Source organism: Centroberyx gerrardi, chromosome 16 (genome assembly GCF_048128805.1).
Source record: "Centroberyx gerrardi isolate f3 chromosome 16, fCenGer3.hap1.cur.20231027, whole genome shotgun sequence".
Lineage (NCBI taxonomy): Eukaryota > Metazoa > Chordata > Actinopteri > Beryciformes > Berycidae > Centroberyx > Centroberyx gerrardi.
In genome coordinates, this window is record NC_136012.1 from 23,325,419 (window position 1) to 23,345,331 (window position 19,913).

The following is a 19,913-nucleotide window of genomic DNA, read 5'->3' on the forward strand; positions in this document are numbered from 1 at the left end:
TTTAGCTTGAGAAGAGGAAATATCTCCAGTTCCATACGGGCCGGGCAGGAAGGAGCTGCCGTCTCCTTTACATTGGGGTTCAGACTTTATGCCATGTATGAAATTCCTTCACAGCGTTCTTCATATCCAAAGGCAGCCATGCCCTTTTAATTTTTGTGAGATTTAATGTGGTGGCAGGTCTTATTCACGGTTATAAATTGTCCTGCCTTTTTCAATCAACTCTGTTGATGTGGCCTTCCTCAACTGTTGTTGAGCTGACAAAGATAATTACACAGTGATAGTGAGTGCTTTGTTCATTCAATATCAAAAGAAGATTCAGTCATTCCCTTAAATGAATGGAACGAATGTATTCACAGCACATTCACAATAATCAGCACTTACTACAAAGGGACGAGCTGCATAAAGAAATCTATAAATATTCAGTACACCACTTGTTTTATTCACATGTTAGGCGTGTAGCTGATCAAAATACTGACCCCCTGCTGCTCCTATCCAGAGAAATGAGCAGCAGGGGATCAGTATTTTGCTCAAGGACACTTTGACTTGACATGGCTGTTGATTGACACATTGGTTGGTGTGGGAATCAAACCCGTGACCTTCTGGTTTTAGGACAGTCTCTCTAACCAGGAGGCCATTCTGACATTCCAATCTGTTTTCCTTTTTGCTGTTCATCGGCTGTTGCTCAGTTTGAAACTCCATAAAATATGCCAGAGACAGATATTTTCAATTACCAAACCATTATCCCTCATTGCAAATATATCTGCACGTTGCAAATGTATGTGTACAAATGCAACTTTCCTTACTTTCTGCTGGAGAAACAACTTTCTTCTTCTTTTCAGGTAATAACTTGGATAACTGGCAGCAAGTTCCCCGACTAGAGGCATTTGGACCATGCATTCAGAGAGAAAAATGTTGTCAAAATTGGAATTGACAGTTGTAAAATTGTACCCTACACATAATTGTCTATTACTAGGACATCTTTTTTCTATTATCGTTTCTAAAACCTCTTACTACTGCTGTCAGCACACTGATGTTGGAGCTTGTGTGAGGTTCTGTACAGCTTAGCAACTAGAGGATGGCACGAAGCCTGCCAGGGTTACAGATTTCTTTCCACTTGGGTCATCCATACAAAACACACTGCAATGTTGGTATAAATAAGTGTCTACCAGATAGCATATTTTACTTTCATATTAAACCATTTTCAAATTCAATATAGCAAAACAGCCCTCAGATCAGCAGATACAATGCAGAACTCAGACACACAGATCAAGTGTTTGGCTTGTTTTTGTCTAGTTCCTGCTGACCTCTGACCCCAGCAGCAAATGACCTTTCAGTTAAAAGGACCCGTCCAGAATCATAGCAATAAAACTATTTTATGGGAAGTGGCCTATTGGTAAGGTAAAACTGAGATGTGATTAAGGAAATGAGCCAAAAAGTGAGCGTGAAAACACCCATATTTTCTATTAAGCGTTTATATGGATACTTCAGATAATGAACACCTTCAGGTATGAAAAGTTAATTAATTCCAGAAAAATATTTCTGAATGAAATGTTTGCATCTGTCAAAATCCTGAAAACAAGGGAAACTCAAGTGATCACAATAATTGGTAACTTGGAGCAGTTTTATACTGGAGTGTCCAGGTACTCCAGTATAAAACTATAACCACAATCCTTTAGATAAATCTACTCTACTTCAAACATCTACGCATCGCCATTGGGTATTTATTACACAGACGCACACACACACACACACACACACTTTGGATGTGATTTATGTCACTATTCACTAATCAGATATATATTCTTCCAGACTCATTACTGGCCACAATCAGCAGTGACTTTAAAAACATCCAATGATCTGAGATGGCAGTTAAACTCAACATGGATCAAATATGTAATCATCTTTTTCTTGAAATGTGTTTGCCCCTCAAAAGGTAGCCTCTCATTAACTGCCCTCTGTGGCAAATTCTGATGTGTCCTCAAATATAAGATGCTTTCACTGGAGCCAGGATGGCCTCTGAACTGCTTGGGTTCATCATATTATGCACAGGGACAAGACCAAGATCCCAGATCTTGATTGACCAGGATCTTTCCTTAATTATTTCCCTGCCTCTTTTTCATTTTCTCTTTGCTGCTTTAATCTCTGTGCTTCCAGTCTCTTTCAGCAGGTTGCCATTAAAGCCATTCCTCTCCTGATGGTTCCTGTCTTGACAGTTTGGCCAGTTGATTGACTAGGTCCCTGATATGCTCCCCCCCCCCCCCCCCCTCCCTCCTCCTCCTCCTCCCTCCTCCTCCCACCTCTCCAGTGCTGGGTGTTGTTCCTGAGCTGTGCCAGTGCCGAGACCTGGAGCTTGACTGTGACGGCGCCCATCTTCAAGATGTCCCTGTGGTGGCGGTGAATGTCACCATGATGTGAGTAAAAAATCCCCCCCTCTCCCCTTTTTTTTTTTAACACAATAAAGCTCTAGCGATCCCTGGAAAGCTTCCATCCTGGTTCTGTCACAGTATTTGAGTGTGAGAAGTCAGTGTGGCAAACAAACCCCCCCCCCCCCCCCCGCCCCCCCACTGTGAGAGCCTGTCATTGCCCAGAGGATAACTGACTTACTGACCTGTAGTCAGCATTGAAGATGAAGCTCTATTGGGGAGTGTGAGTAACTAATGCAGCCCTTTCAGACTCAGGCAGTGAGTATGTGCTTGAAAGCTTGTCAGTGGAGGCAGCATCACAGCATCACACATCAGGTTTGTCACATCTAGTTTGTATGATAAAAGACACAAAAGTGCTGTTTTGTATTCCTAACACGTACAGGATGAGAACGTAATTTCATCATGATATGGTTCATTAATGTTGGATGACAGTACATTACCGTCTGTCAATCTTTACACATCCTGCCAGGATTATTGCATCACCTGTGATGTGAACATAAATATAAAGCAGGTTGGCCTCTCTCCATCGTCTGTTGCACGGTGTGTGTGTTTTCTCTTTGGCACAGTATCATTTAAATAAGGGCATGTTTATGCTATATTACATTCTACAGTCTGCTCCCTCTTCATTGAACTCACTGCCAAATACTTCTCTGTTGGTGAGATCAGACCATTTTTTATGAAGCAAATGCGGCGACATTTGTAGTTCACCTATCATTTATTTTTAAAATAAGAAAACAGAAGGAAATAAGAAAAGAAAAGGACATAAGCCCTCTTTAGACGGCATTAGTTTTACCAGGGGAGGCCGGTAATTTGATTTTACCCATGCACATTGGTAATATCAGTTAGTCATCCAGGCGAAAAATAATTTTCTGGGCGAGCGTGGTAATCCAGGGACACACCACACAGCGGTACCCACAGTACAGAAAAACAGCCCAAACTCTCATATCTTTGTGACACCAGACGGAGCAGCTCCTGCACTCTTTCCCACTATATTCTCTATATTTCTAATTTTCTTGGCACCAGACTGTGCTGAAATACACTATCTCATCCCTGTATTTCTTATTTTATATTCTGTTTGTGTGCTCATATTCTATTTGTCTTTTTCCCTGCTGCATTCACCTAATTTCGTTCAGGGATCAATAACTTTTCATCTAATCGAATCTAAAGGGCGATGCTGCCCCCACCGCTGGTTATACGGCTCTTTTAATCCAGCAATTGCTTGGAACACCAGAACATATTCCTATAGCCTCCTACCGGGCAGGAGGCCAGACGCGTCTTGTAGTGTGATCAACTCACGACACTCGTCTGGCTTGTGAGGCTACTGTATTACTTTATTACTCCCATAAATTACGTAGTGGGGTATCATTGCCTCAAATTTGTGGAATACATCTACCACACAATGTATTTGTAATTTATGAATCACTTACCATCGATCCAGGCGGTACAAGAATTGAAACAGTAGGTTATTTGCTAGGTAACTATTACTCCTGCAGGGACACCCACTTATAATAATCATAAAAACTATATTACCAGACATACACTGTGACTTCCTGGTTTGCATCTCCTCGATCTCCTGGATCTCTCGGCAAATGTTTTTATCTTGAAATAGATAAAGTGTGAATGTTAATAGGTGGCTGTGATTGAACCGTTGGCACGTCTTATTGTTTTTCTGTTTTGTTTTTTAAACAAGTAATTAGTTAAGATGCCGGTTGACAACAAACAATGTCCCTGCGCTCAAGTGCAAACAAAGCAGAGGATGAATCAAATAACCATGATGACATCCTACAAGCAATCGAAAGCACGGAACGGAGAATCTCCAAAAACATTAAAAGTTTGGAGGACACATCACGCCATCAGAGAGAAGATGGAGCTTATTCGACAAGAATTTAAGGAAGACATTGTGGACTTATTCACCCGCGTCTCTAACCTGGAGGCGATCATGGAAGAATCTCTGTTGGACTCCGAGGTTGGTGAACTTGATGCACGACTGAAAGTTTTAGAAAACGGGGGTCCTAGTGCGGCAGGTGAATCTGGTGGCGTAGGAGACATTGCGCCGAATGTGGTAATTAGAAATCTCCCACACAAAGAAAATGAAGTCACACTACACTCTGTGAACTATCTAATTAAAGATGGGTTGAAAATCAAAGATATAGAGTGTGTGACAGCAGAAAGGAAACAATCACACAGAGATAGACCGGGAGTCATAATTGCCAAATTCAGCTGTCAGGATCGCAAAAAAACTGTAATGGACAAAAAGGCAATGCTACAGAAAAACAAGATGTACAAGAAGGTGTTCATTAATCACGACATCCCCCAACAGCAGCGAGCTATCGAGTCAAGCTTCTTTGCTGTCTTAAAAGAAATGGGAACTGATAAACTCGTTGTCCGGGGAGGGGGGCCATGTTGTAATAACAACATGGCTGGCGAAGCTGGATCTCAGCGGTAGGTCTCATGTGGGTTTTGGAACGTACAAAGCTGGAACACCGTCATATCATCTGACAATAATAAGACACGTTCACAGTGTATACACCACCTTGGCTTGGATATAATAGGAGTGGCAGAAACGCATCTGACTGGAACTCATGTTGCATCCGGTCCTGGATACAGCTGGTTTGGACAAAACAGGACCAAACTTCATCTTCAGGCGCGTTCTGGATCAGGCGGAGTGGGCATATTTATTAGTGACCGAATATGTATGGACTATCATTGTGAAACTCTTGATGACTCTGTGGAAGGTATCCTGTGGATTAAACTGACTGCTAAACCCCACCTACATATAAGCCAAGTTCTCTCTGTGGCTGTCTGCTATCTACCCCCAGCCAACTCCACCAGGCAGGTGGATGCAGCAGACTTCTATGAGAACCTTCTGACAAATGTCTACAGATTCCAGAAACTTGGCCCTTTCTTCATAATGGGTGACTTCAACAGCCGGTGTGCAAATGCTCAGGGTTATATTAAGGGGGTGGATGCCATTGGAGAACGGAATATAGTGGATGTCTCATCAAACTCTTATGGTGAACTGCTTATTCAGTTTCTTATCAGTGCAAAGTGTTGTATTCTACATGGGAGAAACTACTGAAATAATGACTTTACATGTATGTCAATCAAGGGGTTATCAGTTGTTGATTATATACTGGTTCCCTATGAAAATTTGGACTGGTTTGGTAACTTTAATGTAATTAGGAGCAGGGACCTCTTTACACAGGCAGGCTGTGTGTCTATTATTGATACATCCCGGGTAATCCCAGACCACTCCTGTCTTACATGTTCCATGGCTCTCCCAGCACTGTCAACACCTCCCCCCCAGCCAGCCTACCAGAGGGAAAAGCAGGGGGTCTCGTTTACCACTTTTAATCTGTCCAGTATTCCTGACAATTTCTTGTCAAGTGACACATCAAGCAGCACTGAAGGATTGTGTAGCACAGTTAGAGGCCTCGGCAGCTAATCAGCTTACTGTGGACTCTGTGTATGCACAGTTTTGTGACATTGTAAAACAGGAAATGCGAGAACAGATCCCCCACAGGGATGTCCCTATTCAACCTGGTCGCTCAAGCAAAAAGAAGAGGATTAAAAAAGTCTGGTGGACAGAGGAACATTCCTTGCTATGGAACAGTCTGTGCTCAGCGGAGAAGGAATGGACATCTTGCCCTCCTGGTCCTGTAAATGTGCGGGCCAAAGCTGCAATGAGGGACGCACAGAGGCTGCTCGACCGATCAGTCCAAGCTGCTAAAAGGCGCCACTGGAGACTACAGCAGGAGAATATTCAAGAACTCAAGAGCTCTGACCTAAGGGCCTTCTGGCGACATGTCAACCAGCTTGGTGTTGGTAGCAAACGCCACCACCACATCCCCTGGGAGGTCCTGGGGCCTGATGGGTCTATTCAGACTGACAAAAAAAATATTTTAGAGACTTGGAAAAATGAGTTTGCCGGTCACCTTAACTACAATTATAGACTCTAGGAAGAAGCTAAAGAAACCAACTTTCTGCTCCTTCATTGATTTCTCTAAAGGTTTTGACCATATTGACCGGAACTTGCTCTGTCCTTACTGGGCCTAAATGGCAACATCTTGAATTGTCTTATTGCTATGTATGAAAAGTGTCGTGTCCGTGTCAATGGCTGTCTTACAGACTGGTTCCCAGTTGATATTGGAGTAAAACAAGGCTGTATTTTATCCCCCATTCTGTTTTCTATGTACATAAATTATCTTTCTATGTCAATCAGAGCCTTAGGTAAGGGTGTCTGTATAGATAAGGAAAAAATATCCATCCTCTTATATGCAGATGACATCGTCTTAATTTCTGAGACTAAAGAATGAGAGATGTTAGACCTTGTCCATAGCTGGTGTCAGGATTGGAAACTGAACATAAATGTTGACAAAACAAAGGTGGTGCATTTTAGGAACCCATCAGCTCCCTTAACTTTGTTCGGATTTTCATGTGGACCTTCACCACTAGAAGTCGTTAAGGAGTATACATATTTGGGGCTGATCCTAACAGAGTTTCTAAACTTTGACAAAACTGTTAAGCATCTGGCAATGCATGCAAATAGAGCTCTGGGTGCTATCGTAGCCAAATGTAAATCTATGGGTGGCCTTCCTTTTACATGTTTTACCAAACTGTTTGAATCTCTGGTTTTACCCATTCTGACATATGCTGCTGCTGTTTGGGGTTACAGAAGCTACTCTTGTGTTAATGCTGTCTTTAACCGAGCATGCAGATTGTATTTAGGAGTTGGTAAATACACCCCAACTGCTGCCATACAGGGTGATATGGGTTGGAAAACTCTATGGCAACGCCAGTGGTCATGTATTTTTAAGAGGCTTTGTAGCATGCCTGATAGTCGACTCTGTAAACGTGTGTTTCTGTGGGCTTCCCAATTGACTAATGTAAAAAATTATATGTACACTGTGAGAACTTTTTTTAGCTCCTTGCATATGTCCCACCTTGCCCGCACAGATAGAGTCTATTCAAGAAATGACTTAAAGAATTTTGACATTGCAGTATCAAAGAGTGATGAACAGAAATGGTTTCAGTTAATAAATAAACCTGAGGGTAACAAACTGCGCACTTATTGCCTATTTAAAAGTGCTTTTGATACAGAGCCATATGTACAAAGTATCTTATCAAGGCAGCACAGAAGCGCCTTTGCTAAATTCAGATGTGGAGTTGCACCTTTAGCTATAGAAACTGATAGGTACACAAACACCCAGCCGATAGACGGTTCTGTACCCTGTGTAATAATGGTTCTATTGAAACAGAAGCCCATGTACTCTTACACTGTGAACTCTATACAGACATTCGTTCTGAATTATTTTTTCAACTTTCAAACCATGTCGCAAATTTTAATGAGTACGATGATTTAAATAAATTGTGTGTAGTTTTAGACCTTCATTCATGAGTGTCTAAATTTTATAATGCAGTATTAAGATTGTTTTATATCCTTTGTGTTTGTGTAATATGACCTTTATTTTTTTCTCGTGTGTGTGTGTGTGTGTATGTATGTATATGTGTATCAATGTATCTGTACGAATGTATGTACTTATGTGTGTGTATATTTGTGTGTATCTATGTATATACATATGTATGTATATATATATATATATATATATATATATATATATATATATATATATATATGTATATGTATACACATTCACCAGCCACTTCATTAGGTACACCTTACTAATACTGGATAGGTATCAGCTTTCAGCTCAGTGTCAACCGGCTACCAAAGTGACATCTGCCTCAAGGTCCGACGTGTTGCATTCTGAGATGCTTTTCTGCTCACCACAGTTGTAAAGAGGTTATCTGAGTTACTGTTGCCTTTCTATCAGCTCGAACCAGTCTGGCCATTCTCCTCTGACCTCTGCCATCAACAAGGCATTTCCGCCCAGAGAACTGCCGCTCACTGGATATTTTCTCTTTTTCGGACCATTCTCTGTAAACCCTAGAGATGGTTGTGCATGAAAATCCCAGTAGATCAGCAGTTTCTGAATTACTCAAACCAGCCCGTCTGGCACCAACAACCATGCCACGTTCAAAGTCACTTAAATCACCTTTCTTCCCCATTCTGATGCTTGGTTTGAACTTCAGCAGATCGTCTTGACCATGTCTACATGCCTAAATGCATTGAGTTGCTGCCACGTGATTGGCTGATTAGATATTTGTGTTAACAAGCAGTTGAACAGATGTACCTAATGAAGTGGCCGGTGAGTGTATATTCTAGTATTTTTATTTTTTTATGTGTATTGTTTTTAGCCTGTGTCTCGTAACTCTTGATGAGTGGCCCTCAACTTTCTTTTTTTTGGGGTTATTGTGTTTGTTGCTTTGTTTGACTTGTTTGTTGAGGAGTGACACATTAATACAATTATATCTATCTATCTACACTAGTAATACTAATGCAGGATAAAATTCATGTGATCCTGACGTAAAGATTACCAATCGCCAGACCTCCGCTGGTAATACTAATGCTGTCTGAATAGGGGGAAATCCAGGGTCATTACCAAGGACAGCACCAAATCCAGGGACGGTCTCTGGAAAACAGGGACATCTGGTCACCCTAGTTTAAAACTGCACTAGGCAACTATTTATGTTGGCTAACTGTTTGAACTTCAATAGAAATCATGTAATGTGAGGTCAGTAAACATTCGCTCGCTTGCTGCTGTTTTGGAGACAGTTTGTGTTTCAGTCTGAAGTTGTGATTCGCACTTCCAGTGGGTCGTACCCGACACCATCATTTAATTTGGGCAAATAGGGTGAATCTCTGCAGCGTCGCAATTAGGAGGAATGGGAAGCTGTTCTCTATTGCTGCCTCACTTGTGACGTGATTTAGTCCAATAAGACAGGTGTATTTTAACATAAAAATCTTGCCTAGTGCAGCTTTAAAATTATCATAATGGATCTCGAGGGAAACTTTATGAGGAGCTGTCAATGCTTTCTTTTGTCGAGATTTGCATAGGCTTTTTTCCACAGAGCCTGCTGGTTTGGACTACTGCCTGTGAGTGCTTACCTGACAAATTTTGACTTTGCTCTTACCGCTTATAGGAATCTGATTGTATTTTGCTTTTATACATTGCTGCATGTCGTTGAGATTCTTAATCTCAGTGGGACTACCTGGTTAGATGAAGGTTAAGATGAAGTGGTAATCTGCAAGATTCTTTGTTGCTAAACGGTCATTGCTGTGGTGTTTCTGAACTGCTCTTCCCAGAGATCACCTGTCAATCAAACAGTGTGTCCAGTACTGTGACGTCTTCTTCCTTGGATGTTCTGTTGATGAAGTTTGAGTTTCTGTAGGTGGCGTTCTTTTCTTTCTGTTCATGGTGGCTATAGCTGCTCATGCTAACTACCCAGTTCTTCTTCTATTCCGAACAAACCGCTGTTGCTGCTGCTGGAAAAGTAAAAGGCTTCACTTTTTTGGATTGGATTTTCCCCCGGAAAAGACGTCCCAGACACCGGGCGTTTAGAACAGCAAATGTAAAAGCTTTCATGAACCTGTGACAGGTTGAATCACTATTGTGTTGCATCAATCAGCAATAGAGTAGCAAAACAGATATTAATTAATATGAAAATGTCACACTGATTATTACTTTAAATAGTAAAAATAAACAACAATACAGATATTTAACAGAGGTTTGCTCATTTGATGACATCCAATTCCAGTTAATGGAATGTGGTAAATTAAGCCTATGGTCCCATATACAACATACACAAAAGGAAATGAGAATCCTAGAGAGCAATACGGTGAATGAGAATTAGGTTGTTCATATCGCCGGTTTTTAAAGATCTGATCTGACTGATCTATGGTTAGTAGTTAAATAGCGTGACCATATTGCTGCTGAAGGAAAACTCAGACCTGCAGTGTTATTTTTTTCTTAACTGAAAGTTGACATGGTCATTTTTATGTTGAGTGTGTTTCATGATCCTCAGCCCCTTGAAATCTGTGACAAAGCCCCATCTGTAATTTTAAATTTCTATGGGTCATCAGTGAGAAATGAAGCATTCTTTCCTTCATTCCTGAAAAAGTAGCTTTTTGCAGACGTGCTTTTCGTTCGACAGTGATATAAAAAAGTGATATAAACTTGAACATCTGGTCCCACCTCAGCTGTTAATGCTGAATGATGGCAAGCGCAGAGCATAGTGAAGGTCTCATCCTTTATTCTGATTTTGAAATTTTTCATATTCCCTCAGGTCCTTACAAAGGAATCGTCTTCAGAAACTGAATGCAGACATATTCTATAAGTACCAGAGCCTGCAGAAACTGTGAGTTTTCCATGAATTATGAATTGCATATTATTACAATTCATTATATAAGGATGGCAGATCCACCGTAAAGCCTTTATATAACCTTTGGCTTTTTACTCATTTCTATCTGTTTTACCTTGTTGATATGTTGCATGTTATTCGATTTGTTGTGACCCTAATAGCTGGGACTATTTATTTTAACAAATTTTATTTTTAATATTTTTATTACTGTTTTATCTCATTGTATTGATCTATATAATTTCCTTTATTAAGCACTTTGTAGCATTGTTTTTAAAAGTGCTAAATAAAGTTTATTATTATAAAGATTATTATTACTATCACCTGCACTATTCTGTCAGTAAAGCCTGTTGCTGTCATGGCACAGAATATAGTGACGCGCCTTTGCATGATAAATACAGCAAAAGAGATTCACAACTACAAAGCTGTGTGGAAGTGTGGAAGGCTAAGAGGACTGCTGGGAACACTGACTGAACTGATTGTTCTGCATTCAGATCCATTCATTACAGACTTATGTTTATCAACCTCACACACCGCCTCTGACTGTGGAGCGAAGAGTCGGTCTAATCCACTGCCAGGAAACATTTGCCTATCTCAGGCTGTCAGCCTTCAGTTGCTGCTCCAAAGGTCCGATCGGATTGAAAGCTTTCATGAGATTGCATAAACAAATATTAGAATGTATAATGCAGGATGTGTAAAATATACAAAGAAACAAAATACAGGTGTTAGTGGGGTCGTAGAGAGCTTACAGTATGTGATGTCAAAGAAGATGCCAGGTATTAAGTAGGCAATAATCAAACAATCATCTCTTTCCATAAATCCAATTTAAACATTTGAAGCGGCCAATTCTTAATCCACATGTAAACAAAGGACTATTTCCACTGCAGAAAACAAAATATTTGGATTGTGTACAGGTTTTTTTTTCCATCAAATCAAGGGAATCAGGGTTACTTATATTTGTTTTTTTTCTCACATTGATCATTAATCATTCATAAACTGTTTTGTGTTTGTTTATAAAGATATCTCCAGCACAACCGAATTCGAGCTGTGAGTCCCAACGCGTTCAGAGGGCTGTATAATTTAACAAGGCTGTAAGTTTGCTCATTTCACAGTACCCTTAACTTGTCTTTCTAAGCCATATTTGTAAGCTTGGCATAATGGTTATTCAGCAATACTTAGCTCAATCAAAGGAATAACCGTGTTGTTTGAGGTTTTCCGTGTCAATTACAATTTGTTCCTGGATAAAGAGAAGGCTAGTCTGTTTCTGTGAAGTGCTTGACTGTAGTGTGCATATTCTAAACATTATTCACTGGATTTTCTTATTAATAAAGTGCTGTCAAATATTGTGATGCCACACTCTAATGCTAGAAACAAAATCACAACGTGCATACATAAATACAGATAAAAACAAGAGAAAATAAACCACATTGCATTCTCAGTCAATATAGCATTAATATCAATATCAGTTCTGTACTGTGATTATGGCTACAATGATGATGCGTTATGAGATACAGCCAAATACTGTTGCCGTCACCAAAGTGCTGAGAATCATGGTATATAGCACACTCACTTTAATTATAAACTTATAAACTGCTCAATAAAAAACAGGGTTGATTTGTACAAAATTACTTTTACAACACTATGATGAAGTTTAGGTATAGAGAAGTGAACTATCTCGCTTCCAGGTGCCTGTTGAAGACCATGGTGGCGTCACTAACTTGCTAACTTGGTACCAAAGGAGTTGGCATAGCAACCGGTAAAGGTCAGCCGTACCCTATGAGAATCATTACTATCAAATGCAGTCTTGCAAGCTTGGTTGAAACTACCAATTCTCAACAGGAGTAAATTTGCTCATTGAAAGCAGCTCACACGGCGCTGTAAAAAGTTATATATCATAATTTGACAGTTCATTTGACATGTTCAGAGAGCAGCCTCTTTAGGTTAGGTCTTTAAAACAAGTCTTTTCTCTCTTAGATATCTGAGCTACAACAAGATATCTATCCTGATGCCGGGGGTTTTCCAGGACCTACACAAGCTGGAGTGGTTGTATGTTTCTTTTCTACTGAAACAACTAAATTGTATAGCAAATATAAATATAAATGCTGCATGCATATGAATGAGGATATTTTATATTCAGTATATATTATTTTGTCATAGACAGATCATCTGTAAAGAGATGTCCGGTTTCACAATAAATAATCCCTACTGATAAAGTTGTTTTCCTCTTGCTTTTGTAGCGTAGAGGTAATATATCACTGCTTTGCTGCTGTTTCCTTTGAATCAGTATGCTGCAAATGCTGCAAATAATGATGAAACTGTATCCTGTATTTTTTTTTTATTTCTTTTTTTGTAGGATCCTTGAAAATAACAATATTCATCAAATATCCACCATGACCTTTTCTGGATTGAACTCCTTGGTTTTACTGTGAGTTTTCACTTCTACTCCAAACTGCTTCACTTGGACCTTTTTTCACTTTGTTGTGATGTCCTCTCCTGCAGTTCATCAAAGTGCTGGCATTAAGGGCCTCTGTTGATCTATTAGATTGTCATTGAGTGTTTCCCCTTTGATCCATGAATGAAACCGCAGTGCTCTTTGTTATATTGTGTCTTTCTGATTGACAGAGTTTTGTTGAACAACTCCCTGACAAAGCTAGATGACATCTGTCGGGAAATGCCGAGATTGAACTGGCTGTAAGTTTGAAGTCAACAAATAAAATGCTGTTTGGTGATAAGAGTGATATGGCTTTTGATGAATTCATTCTGTGTCTTATAGTGTGTGTGTGTGTGTGTGTGTGTGTGTGTGTGTGTGTGTGTGTTTCATGACGTGTTCTTCCAGGGATATGGAGGGAAATCTCATTGAAACCATTGAAAATGTCTCATTCTGCTCATGCAGTATGCTGACAGTTCTGTAAGTATGAATTTACTTCGTTAAAGCCAAAGTTTCTGCCTTTAAAGGTTTGCTTTTCAAGAATTTGTGTGTGAGGCTTGCAAATCAATCTCAGTTTTTCAAATCTGATCTGCATCCTGTGCATGGAATCCACATACTTTATTGCTTTTCTCCAGGGTTTTACAGCGGAACAGAATCAGCCATATACACGAACAGGCTTTCTCTCTCCTACAGAAGCTCGGGGAGCTGTAAGTTCATTTTTGTTTGTGCAAAGAACTGAAGGAAAAAAAAAAAAAATGATTGTCACAATGTTCATTTTGTGCATTGAAGGGTATTTTTTACTGAAGTGATGTTATTTAAGATGTAAGACCACTGTGAAGATGCATAATGCATGATGACTTGAGAAACTATTGAAATGAGGAGAGGAGCACAACAAAACAAGAATGTGAAAATGATAAAGCAAGTCTCAGAACTGCATGAAAGATGGTTTGATGTATAGCCTCAAAAATACAATAAATGCTAATTTTCACACCTCTTGAACATTGGTATGTCTAATTACATGCATCAATAAATATTATAAAATATTATGGCCGTCTCCCTTCACACTCATGCACTCACATTTCCTCCTGTTTACCTTCATACAGTTGTAAGAAAAGGTTTGTGAATCATAATAATAAACACAATCTGAATAAACAGATGACACACAAACAATGTACTTTTCCATGTGTTTACTGAAGACATTGTTTAAACATTCACAGTCTATGCTGTGTCTATACAAAGTATGTGAACCTCTAGATTTAGTAACTGGTGGAACCTCCTTTAGCGGCAATAACCTCAACAAATGGCTTCTTGTAGCTGCTGGCCAGACCTGCACAACAGTCCAGAGGTCTTTTGGTCTATTCCTCTTCATATTTTTTGGATGACTTGCATGAAAGGCTCGCTTCAGGTCATGCCACAGCATTTCAGTCGGGTTTCGGTCGGGACTCTGACTTGGCCATTCCAAAATTTTCATCTTTTAAAAGCTCTTCTTTTGTAGATATATTTCTGTGTTTAGGGTCATTGTCATGTTGCATGACGCACGGACAGTTACTCTGATATTCTTCTGCAGAATTTCCTGATACAGTTTGGAATAAATTGTTCCCCTCAATGACTGCGAGCCGTCCAGGCCCCGAGGCAGCAGCAAAGCAGTGTTTTTGGTTTTTTTCCTCCAAACAGCGCTGTGTCTCTTTGCCAAAAAGTTCCATTTTTGTCTCATCTATTCACAGCACATTGTTCCGGTAGTGTTGTGGAACATCCCAGTTGTCTTTGGCAAACTTGAGACAGGCAGCAATGTTTTTCTTGGAGAGCAGTGGATTCCTCTGTGATATCTCTCCATGAACACCACTCTTGTTCAGTGGCTTTCTTCTCATGGACTCATGAACACAGATGTTAACAAGCGCAAGAGGTGCCAGCAGATCTTTTACCCGACAGGTCTTTGTCACCTCTTTGAGCATTGTACACTGCACAGTGATCTTTTGAAGGACGCCCACTCCTAGGGAGAGTAACAGCTGAACTCTATTTCTTCTATTTGTGCACTATGTGCTTGACTGTCGACTGATGGGAGTCCAAGTCTTTATAGATGTTTTGTAGCCTTTTCCAGCCTTCTGAACCTCAACAACTCTTCTTCTGACATCCTCTGAAATCGCTTTTGATCGGGCCATGTTTCACTTCAACAGATCTCTGTTGTGAATAGCAAGCGGTTCGTAACCAAACTTTCCACATTCATTGGAATACTTGACCCTTTCATAGACATCATTATCCTCTAGGTTCATATATTTTTTTCAACCAGGACTGTGAATGCTTAAACAATGTCTTCAATAAATACATGAAGATGTATAATTGTTTCTGTGTCATCTGTGTCAATCTAGGTCATTCCAATGGGTTCACAAACATTTCCTCACAGCTGTAAATGTGCTGCTAAGAAGAATCACAGTTACACCCAACCTAGAAGAAATGGTGCTTGCAAATGAGTGTTTATTTTTACCTGCTTGGAGTACCAGATGAGTGGTGTTTACCACATTAGGACAACACTTTTCATTAGGACAGCACTTTTCATTCAGCAGCCAAGCCTCTTGGCTGCTGAATGAAAAGTCAAAACCCAATTCTGTGGTTCAGGGCCAGGCAGATCTTGAGCACAATGTAATTGTGCACGTGTCCGTCTGGTTTCACAAGGCTAATACGTATAACCCACAGCTGAATGAAAGAAATTCAGGCTCAATCTCTAGGTTATCAAAAGGAATTTTGGTAAATCGCTAGTTCGATGGAAAGTAGGTGCAACAAAAAGATATTATTATTACTACAACACTTTATCACAAAATAACCCCTGGAATACATTGAACATCATAGATTGATGATAAATAACATTGTCAGAGTATCCGAGAGTGGATTTTTCCTGTAAGATCTGTATGTATCAGTCAGATGCTTTCAATATTTGTTTTATTTCTCTGTGTTTTTGGGGGACCGATATGGATTTGTCTCGGTGCGCAGGGATTTATCCAACAACAGACTGGTGGCGATCCCTCCCAATCTCTTTGTCTTACTGGGGGATTTGCTCCAACTGTGAGTTCCATTTACACATATGCACATGGATATGCTGTTCTGAATGCAAGCATACCTGTTCCATGAGATATTGTATTTTGGTTTGAAATATTCATTATTCTTTACCAACAAATCCTCTGTCACACTAGATGATTCTAGGGATGCAGAAATGTCTGTTACATCTATTCTCAGGGTGCTGTGGTTTTGAAATTTATACTCCTTACAGCTGGTTGCTTATAACATTGACAATCCCCCCCCCCCCTTTCAACTCTTCTTTCTTTTAGGAATATATCATATAATCCCATCATGGAGCTCCAAGTTGACCACTTTGATAAGCTGCATAAACTGAAGTCACTGTAAGTAAACCATTTCCCATTCATCTCATCTCATGGGTACACATGCTGAATGGCTCCCATGAATAATTGAAAACCTGTGTCACCTACATTTAAAAAAACAAAATAGGCCCGTATTGTGTTAAGATGCATTTGAAGAGCACTCCGGTGAGGACTGAAACACAAGGAGAGCAGCAAACATACAAACACTCTGTATGTAGGGTACCTGGACAATGAAAATGAAAAAAAATCTAATAAAAAAACATCCAAACAAGCTAGTAGGAGGTCATTATTCCCTTCACTTTGTCTCCTTTTATGTGGGACAGGGCAGTTGCTGCATGATGGTTATACTCTGTCATTTGGGTGTTATGTGTTTAATGTGTTTTTTTCTTTTGAAACGAGAGCACTATCTCACATAAAAGTCAGAAATTCTGTGGTTTTTGTATCAGCAAAGGAAGGGAAATGTATTTGAGGTACTATAAAAGTTTCTCATACAGTCTGCAAAAGACTGTTTGGCAAGGAAAACCGACCTTTGGTGAAAGCATTTTTTTTCATACTACCATGATGGTTGTAATGGTGTGCAGTTACTGGATGAACATTATGTGTGTGTGTGTGTGTGTGTGTGTGTGTGTGTGTGTGTGTGTGTGTGTGTGTGTGTGTGTGTGTGTGTGTCAAAACCAATATGTTGTTATTTTCTCCAGGAGCATAGAAGGAATAGAGATTGGGAACATCCAGCGGAGAATGTTTGAACCTCTCAAACACTTGACTCATATGTAAGTGCTGTGAGTGACGCATATGGCATGGTTATAGCCTACCTTTTTCAAATTTTCTGATCTAGCACTATGGCAACCAAGATGCATTGAATATTTTTCCCCGGCCAAGAAAGTAAAATACTAAATAAGATTTAATATGTATGGTGTTTACACCAAATTTCCCGTGTGTATACATATATCTAATCAATACATACAAATAATAATAATAATAATAATAATAATAATAACTTTATTTATATAGCACTTTTCTGAAAACAATGTTTACAAAGTGCTTTACATACAATACAACACAAAGAGAAAGTGATGTAAAAGTACCACAATTAAATAAAATGAAGTTCAATATAAAAAATAAAATAGTAAATAAAAAATTGAAATAAAAGGTATGAGATACACAGGTAAAACTAGAAAACAAACAGATACAACTAAAAACATAATATTTTACATAAAAGAATGTCAAGACAATAATTATAAATCATCATAATTAAAAATATAATGATATCTAAAATCGATAGTGGAAGTTGTAACTTCCTCCATTTTAACATTCTGTGTTTATGCTGTTAATCCTTGAGTCAACATCTGCAAATGTTTCTTCTGCACTCTCATGCAGACCACAGCTTTTAACATATATTTCCTAAGTGGAGAGTCCAAAGTTTGCCTTATCTGAACTGTCAGGCTTCTGCGCCAACTGGGTGATGATTAAGTGTGGCATAGTGTAATCGATCTTCCCCCGGGTAAAACAGCTCCAGATACACCCGGCCAGGTCCTGGAGGGATGCAACAAAAAGTAAATTAATGCTTTTTTGGCTTGGGATATAAAGTCCTTTTCTTTCCTAGAGGTTAAGGCATGAATAGTTTGTTTTGCTCTGATAAAATCCCTCTCGTCTTAATGTTTTTGTTTAGTAAACTATTAACATATTCTTTAAACGTATCAAAAATTAAAAGAGCAAAAAAAAGAGTGTGGTTAAGTCCACCGCCTCGAGAGCCACACATTTGCCCATGCTGACCATGAATCAGATCCTGATCAAACCCTCAGAAGCTGTCTTTCCTACTTTGTCTTCCTTTCTGCTCTCCAGCTGTCTGAATATAAAAAGAAATACTAGACTGCCAACTCTGGTCTAAACCCCTTAAAAACCTTGTAGCTTGTAAATAGACAGAGACTCCATTTTTCTGCGCTCAACTTCACACTGTGCTTTGATTTCTGTCATCGCAGCTACTTCAAGAAGTTCCAGTATTGCGGTTACGCTCCCCATGTGCGCAGCTGCAAGCCCAACACCGATGGCATTTCGTCCTTTGAAGACCTGCTGGCCAACATTGTGTTGAGGGTCTTCGTCTGGGTGGTTTCCGCCACCACCTGCTTCGGCAACATCTTCGTCATCTGCATGCGATCCTACATCCGCTCGGAGAACAAGCTCCACGCCATGTGCATCATCTCCCTCTGCTGTAAGTCTGACTACATTCAAATCAGGGATGTAGTAGAGGGCAAAGCCACCTAAAGTCAGTTGGCCCACCTTTTATTTGCGGAGTAGCATTAATTTACTCACCTTTTAGGCTGACATGAATCTTTACGACGTAAATTGTAGTATACATCATACATCATAATAAAGCCTTTGCCTTTCCATCAAGGCAAAGGGCGGCTACTTTAAAGAATTTAAAATATAAGATAGTTTTGATTTGTTTAACACTTTTTTGGTCGCTGCATAATTCCATTTGTGTTATTTCATAGTTCTGATGTCTTTACTATTATCCTAAAATGTGGAAAATAGTCAAAATAAAGAAAAATGTGGCGTGTCCAAACTTAGATAGGCTCTTTTAAAGGGGCAGTAAGTAAGATTTTTAAGAAGTTATTGCCCCACAGCAACCACTTCTGAAAACATATTATTACTATCATGTTGGCATGAACTTGCTATATTGCTGGTTGTCTGCTAGCATGAACTTGCTATACCGACTGATGTATGCTAGCATGAACTCACTAGCATAAATATTGTATGTACTTTACACACCTTTTTATTACCCGCCACATCACTTGTATGACTGAACTTAATCTCAATCACCCCAGGTACCACTACAGAAGTGGAAATGACAAAATGCTGGAAAATGACTTAGCGGTGCTGCCTGTGAAGTCAACAGGGAAAAAACTGGTCCTCTTCCAGCTGTTTCTTATCAAAGACTCCAAGCTCAGCAGGCAATTTGAAATTAGTTGCCAGTGTTCATATCAGTGTGTTTATTCAACACTGATTTCATATTTGACACACTGTTGGGATACGTGACACTCAGGGATAAGAATACATTTATATGTTTATATCAATTTCTTTCCAAAAATGTCCTGAAAAAAGATGCCCATACTGTCACGGTGAGGTGTGGTGAGGACCCAAATGCAGGACAGCGAGGCAGGTACTGATCAAACCCCAAGACTGGGAGTTTAATATAACGGGTGCAGGAAACAACAGGTAAACAAAGACGGGAGCACTTAACAGACACATGACAGAAAATAATGAACCGACCAAGACTGACTGGGGAACAAGACTAATATACACATGGGGAGGTGATTACAAATCAGACACAGCTGGGGCAGACAGGTACACATAGAACTAAAAGAACCACACAGGAAAACAATACACAAAGAAATACAAAACCTAGACAATGAACAAAGGGACTGAAAGTCA

At 39.6% G+C, this 19,913-nt stretch overlaps 1 protein-coding gene across 1 annotated transcript in view; it reads left to right on the forward strand.

Moving 5' to 3' along the window:
• The window catches only part of rxfp1 (relaxin family peptide receptor 1), an 82,995-nt gene that overhangs the window by 51,994 nt on the left and 11,088 nt on the right, over positions 1-19,913 (forward strand). The window contains exons 4-15 of the mRNA XM_071914885.2: positions 2,306-2,411; positions 10,611-10,682; positions 11,702-11,773; positions 12,657-12,728; positions 13,036-13,107; positions 13,305-13,373; positions 13,519-13,590; positions 13,746-13,817; positions 16,096-16,167; positions 16,431-16,502; positions 17,180-17,251; positions 18,461-18,690. Coding sequence (XP_071770986.2) covers positions 2,306-2,411; positions 10,611-10,682; positions 11,702-11,773; positions 12,657-12,728; positions 13,036-13,107; positions 13,305-13,373; positions 13,519-13,590; positions 13,746-13,817; positions 16,096-16,167; positions 16,431-16,502; positions 17,180-17,251; positions 18,461-18,690 — 1,053 coding nt within the window. The remainder of the gene's footprint in view (positions 1-2,305; positions 2,412-10,610; positions 10,683-11,701; positions 11,774-12,656; positions 12,729-13,035; positions 13,108-13,304; positions 13,374-13,518; positions 13,591-13,745; positions 13,818-16,095; positions 16,168-16,430; positions 16,503-17,179; positions 17,252-18,460; positions 18,691-19,913) is intronic.